This window comes from Microcebus murinus, chromosome 12, assembly GCF_040939455.1.
Source record: "Microcebus murinus isolate Inina chromosome 12, M.murinus_Inina_mat1.0, whole genome shotgun sequence".
Classification (NCBI taxonomy): domain Eukaryota; kingdom Metazoa; phylum Chordata; class Mammalia; order Primates; family Cheirogaleidae; genus Microcebus; species Microcebus murinus.
In genome coordinates, this window is record NC_134115.1 from 88760871 (window position 1) to 88766870 (window position 6000).

A 6000-nucleotide genomic window follows, 5' to 3' on the forward strand; every position below is an offset into this window, starting at 1 on the left:
TGACCAGGGACCCCGTCCTCTCGGGGGCTCAGAGGGTGGCCTTGTAGAGTAGGGGCACCTGCGGCCACGCACCCCGAGTGGCGATCAACTGCCTGGGTCTGCTCCGCCCTTGTCTCGCTCTGGCTGCCTCAGCACCTGGCAGGTAGTATAGTAGGTGCTTCATAAACGCCTGAGCGCACAGATGCGTGAATGAACGCACGCCGGCCTTAGTGCTAGCGAGTGCTCGCCGAGGGCCAGGCACCAGCTACGTTATTTCACGTGGAGCCGGCAGTAAGAAGAGCTCCCGCCCGTGGGCACAGTCCACAGGCGGGAGACCAGGGTCCCGAGAGCAAGGACACTTGCCCTGAGCTTTCAGGGATGGCAGAGCCAGGATGCAAACCCAGTGAGCTGGACTTGAACGACCGCTGTGTCCGGGAGGGTTCAGACGTGCAGCTGAGGGAGGAGAGCCCAAAACCCGGGGGCGGGCGAGTCTGGAAGGTGGGAACAGCGAGGGGACACGGCTCTGCTGAGTCCCACAGCAGCTGCCGGGCACTTTTCACGCCGAGCTGGCAGGGGGTGCCTGGGTGCCGGGACGGATCAGATGGGCTCTGACTGGTTGGACAAACCAGGTGAAAGGTGACTTAGTGGGTCCATCTCGCCGTGAGTGCTAGAGGGAGGCCTCCCTGCGGCTTGAGAACTGCCATCAGGGCTGCCCCAGTTGGCGCCCGCCTGAGCCTGCCGGCCCCGGCACACCCTCTGCTGGTCCTGGACGCTCCTCCCTGAGCTCTCGCGGCCCCAAGGGCAGGGCTGGCTCAGACGCCGGTCCTCCACTCACAGACACAGTGCTCCTGCGGGCAGGGGACTTCGTGGGCCCGGTACTGGCGGGGCTGGGACCCTGCCTGGGCCAGCCTCTCCTGGCCTCCCGCCACTGTGCGTCGCAGGAAGGGGGCCGCTGTGCACTCCACCAGGGCTCTCCTGCCTCCGGCATGGCGCCCGGCCCAGAGCACAGCTCCCTGAGCAGGACAGAAACTGAGTGACAAGCCGAAGTGCAGGGAGTGTCGGCCCGAGTGGGGGAAATGCCCGCCTCCGTGGGCAGAGCCGTCCTGCCCCGTGGTCCTCCCACGCAGAGGCAAGCCCCGAGAGCTGACGAGCTTCTCCTCTCTCCTGGCAGCATGAACGTGCAGGGCGATTACGAACCGATCGACGCCACCGGCTTCATCAACATCAACTCCCTCAGGTGAGATGCGCAGGGCCAGGGCGGTCCTCGGAGCCCCGCAGGTGTGGGACCTTCACCGCTCTGATGGCTGCCCTGCCCTAGACAAACCCCACCTTCCTGTCCGTCTGCCACAGCGTGCCCAGTGCCGGCTCTGGGCCCCGCCTGCCCCTTTCCCAGCGGGGCCAGAGGCATGCTTGGGCAGCCAGCAGCAGCAGAGTGGGGCCCCAGGTTCCCGTGCCCTGCCCCGTGCCTCCCACTCTCTCCCCGTCCCCTCAGCCACAGGCACTCGCCATGAGCCCCTCTCCTGGGCAGTCAGATACGGAAATGGCCCAGAGGTAGAAAGCACTGTCAGCACACCTGAGCCGTAGGGCTAACTGGAAGCCAGCCTAGCCACGCGGCTCTCCATGGCCCAGGGGGTGGTACATGTCACCCGAAGTCACTCAGATCTGGGTTCAAATTCTGGCTCTGCAGCGTGGTCTCAGACCCCTTCTGATCCTCTAGGCTGTCAGCTGTGCCTGCCCCACGGTGCAGTGAAGGGTCAGCATGAGCCTGTGGGAATCAGGCCCGGCTTGCGGGAAGAGCCCAGAGCCCCACAGCAAGCACACTCGGCCTGGGGCCATTGTGCTCTTGGGGCAAGCAGGGTCATTTGTCCCCAGCAGCTGTCGTGGACTAAGCCAGTGCCAGGCCCTCTCCTAGGTTGTCTCATCTAGTTCTTACACAGATTTGCAACTCCAATGGAAACAGGCCCAGAGTGGTTAAGTAACTTGCCCAGAGTCACACAGCCAGGAAGCTCTGGAACTGAGTCAAGAAGGCCTGTCTGCCCCTGCTCCGGGGTCTTCATCACCAACTCCCTTCTCGTGGGGCTTGGGTCTGGAAGAAGGTGGGAGACTCTCTCCTCTCCCTAACAACATGCCCTGGGCACAGAGCAGAGCCAGTGTCGTGTCCCTGGAGCCACCTCAGATCTGGAGAGACATTGAATCCAGCCCAGCCCCTCCGGACCTCTCCCCTCCCCACAGCCACCTCCACCTCCACCTCCCCTGCCTCCTGCGTCCTCTGTTTGTATTTTATGACTCTATAAACCCTTTTAAATGGCCCAGAACACACCGGGCTTCCATAATGGCCTCTTCATTTCTCCCATTGCCAGTTAAACGCTTTGTCTACAACAATGACAAACAATGTTTTCCCCCTAAGATAAATTAATTACATTATCCCAATTGGAGGGCAGGAGGGGCTGGAGCAGGAGAGGGAATAGAAAAAAGGACAACTTCACACACATCTTAACAAACAGCTGCCCCCGCCACCCGGGTTCTGCCTGAATTAATTGAACAGAGTGCATGTTGTTATTGTTAATTTACATTTTTCTTTGTTTTGAATCTGGTTTACAGGCTGAAGGAATATCATCGTCTCCAGAGCAAGGTCACTGCCAAATAGACCTGTGGACAATGAGGAGCTGGGGCACTTTGCAGATCTCCCAAGTACAGGCGCTAATTGTTGTGATAATTTGTAATTGTGACTTGTTCTTCCCCGGCTGGCAGCGTAGTGGAGCTGCTAGGCCCCAGCTTTGTTCCCTGGTCCCTCTGTAGCCTGCAAAAGTGGTCATCCAAGGGAGGGCAGGGGCTGCAGTGGGAGCTATAAAATGACAATTAAAAAAAAAGATGCATTAGTCTTTTGTTTATCTCTACAGAGAGAGGGCATATGTGTGTGTGTGTGCGTGCGTGTAGTCAATTATGCTTTTCTTGGCCCAACCTTTGTGTTTTCTGATTTAATTGCCGCCGAAGGCCACTGTTTCCCAGACAGCCTGTTTATCTGGGAGAGTCTCTGTCCTCCTGTAAAAAGTAGGAATCCAAAAGTGCCCACCCACCCAGGACATGCCCTAGCCCAGCAGCCTGGGATTTTGTCACCAACCGTGACCCTGTGGCATGTGCCAGGGAAGCCAAAGAGAGTCTAGAAGATGTTCTGGGGAGTGAGCCCATAGCCCTTTCTCTGGGCATCACCTTGACCCACAACCCATAGGGACCTCCTGCATATGGTGGCCATGACTGACCATATGACACTTCCCCACCACCCCACTGAACTGGGTGGCCTCAGAGTGGCGTAAAGCAACCTAAACTATGGAGGAGCAAGAGCCCCCTGGATAAGAACAGAAGCCTGAGCACAGAGGAAAACAGTGGGCACTTGGCTCTAGTCCATGGACTAGGGCCCGGGGCAGCCATGTTTGTGCTGTGACCCCGCCCCCTTGGTCATACCTGATTGGACCATAGCTGGACACCTGCCCCAAGCTGGGCCAATCAGAACCAGGAGTTGGGCTGGCACATGACCAGAAGAGAGGCACCATGGGAGACCAGGTACCCAGTAAAGCAGGGAGGAAGAAGAGGAAACGAGAGGTGGGAAGATCGTGTCATGGGGTGAGGGCCCTCACTTCCATCCTGGTACTTCATGAAAGCTGGTGGTATTTCTTGGCCTGGTTTCCCTGAGACGCACTGGTGTTCTCGTAAGGAATTGAGCTGGTGAGGGGAGTTTCTGCTCCTTGCGACCAAAGGCATCTTCCCTCGGAAGTCTTGAGTCCTGGTTGCTCTGGGTCTGTCTTGGTTCTGGACTCAGAACCTGACCTCAGGGATCTCCACACCACTGGCTTTGTCAGTGGGAGTTTCTCTCAAAAGAAGTTTTGCCTTTAAAACTTATTTTCCTCTGATTATTAACAACCATGGTAATAATGAATGACTCAGCCCGGCATGGTGGCTCACGCCTGTAATCCTAGCACTCTGGGAGGCCGAGGCGGGAGGAATGCTCAAGGTCAGGAGTTCGAAACCAGCCTGAGCAAGAGCAAGACTCCGTCTCTACTAAAAATAGAAAGAAATTAATTGGCCAACTAATATATATAGAAAAAAATAATAATGAATGACTCAATGAATATTAACTTTGCAAGCATTTGCTTCACGTCATCTCATTGAATCTTCGAGACAACACAATGAGGTAGACACTTTCAAAGTTTTGCAGAGGAAGCAACAAAGATGCAGAGAAATTGATTTGCCCAAAGCCACTAAGCTAGTAAGTGACAGAACCAAGAACCAAAGCCCAGGCTGGCTGACCCACAAAGTCTTGTGATTATGTCTTTAACCATAGTGATAAGCTGCATCTTACACACACACAAAAAAGATTTATATATAAAATACCCATCATCTCACCAACCAGTTACAAACACTGTTTACATTTGGTATAATTCTTTTCAGTATTTTTTCTATGCTTATAATCTTTTTGCAAAGTTATTTATATTAAAGTATACTTTATATTTTATGGTATACAAATGTATAATTTATACTTTAAGTATATATTTTATATATTTATACTTACACTTTTCACCTTGCTTTTAAAAACTTAAGAATATTTATCATAAATGCTTTCCTACACCATTAAAAACTCTCCTTAAATATTTCATTATATTGATACTCCCTAACTTACTTAACCTTTCACCATTTATAAATTTAGTTTTTCCACATTCTAAATTATTTTTATGCCTTGAATTTAATTAAAATATTTTAATAATTGGTTTATTAATTATGCTTTTTTAGTGGCTTCCTTAGGATTTAAAATATACATCTGTAACTTACCACAGTCTACCTTTAATTAATAGTACGCACCTTACAACAGCACAACCTTAGGATGTTCCACTTTGTGCTTTTGCTGTCATAGGTACTACTTCTATAAAACCCCACAATACATCACTACTATTTTTGCTTTAGACATAAAAATATCATTTTTAAAGATTAAGAATGTGTTTTACATTTATCCATGTATTTCCATTGCTGGTGCTTTTCATTCCATTGTACAGATCAAAGTTTCTGTGTATAATATTTCTTTTTCCTTCTGCTGAAGAACTTCTAAAAAATATTTCTTCTAGCCGGGCGCGGTGGCTCACGCCTGTAATCCTAGCACTCTGGGAGGCCGAGGCGGGCGGATTGCTCAAGGTCAGGAGTTCAAAACCAGCCTGAGCGAGACCCCGTCTCTACCATAAAAAAATAGAAAGAAATTAATTGGCCAACTAATATATATAATATAAAAATCAGCCGGGCATGGTGGCTCGTGCCTGTAGTCCCAGCTACTCGGGAGGCTGAGGCAGGAGGATCGCTTGAGCCCAGGAGTTTGAGGTTGCTGTGAGCTAGGCTGACACCACGGCACTCACTCTAGCCTAGGCAAGAAAGTGAGACTCTGTCTCAAAAAAAAAAAAAAAAAAAAATTTCTTCTAGTGCAGATCTTCTGGTGATGAATTCTTTCAGCTTTCATTTCTCTGAAAACATTTTATTAGCACTTACAGTTAGGTCTTTAATCCATTTCAAGTTCATTTTTGTGTGGGCTGTGATTCAGGGTCAAGGTTTATTTTTTTGCTACTGATATTTACCTGTTGCAACATCATTGTTTGAAAATTCTGTCTTTTTCCTATTAAATTATCTTAGCATCTTTGTCAAAAATCAATTGATCATATGTGTATTTCTGGACTCTCTATTCTGTTTCATTGATCTATATTCCTATCCTTGCACCAAGAACACTCTGACTTGATTATTACAGTTTTATAATAAGTCTTCAAATTAAGTAGCATAAGTTCTCCAACCTTATTCTTCCTTTTAAAGTTTTTTTTTTTTTTTTGGTTGTTCTGGGTCCTTTACCTTTCCATATAAGTTTTCAGAACAAATTGTTCATTTCTTCAAAAAGCTGCTAGGATTTAATTGGGATTGCATTAAAAAATAGGTCAACTTGAGAATTTCCATCTTAACAACATTGTCTTACAGTGCACAATCATAGTATACCTC

The 6000-nt window shown here is 49.8% G+C and overlaps 1 protein-coding gene across 1 annotated transcript in view; it reads left to right on the forward strand.

The window, feature by feature from the left end:
* Positions 1-2858, forward strand: part of ASS1 (argininosuccinate synthase 1) — a 49533-nt gene extending 46675 nt beyond the window's left edge. The window contains exons 15-16 of the mRNA XM_012754521.3: positions 1151-1216; positions 2581-2858. Coding sequence (XP_012609975.1) covers positions 1151-1216; positions 2581-2626 — 112 coding nt within the window. The 3' untranslated portion in view covers positions 2627-2858. The remainder of the gene's footprint in view (positions 1-1150; positions 1217-2580) is intronic.
* Positions 2859-6000: the final 3142 nt, after the last annotated feature.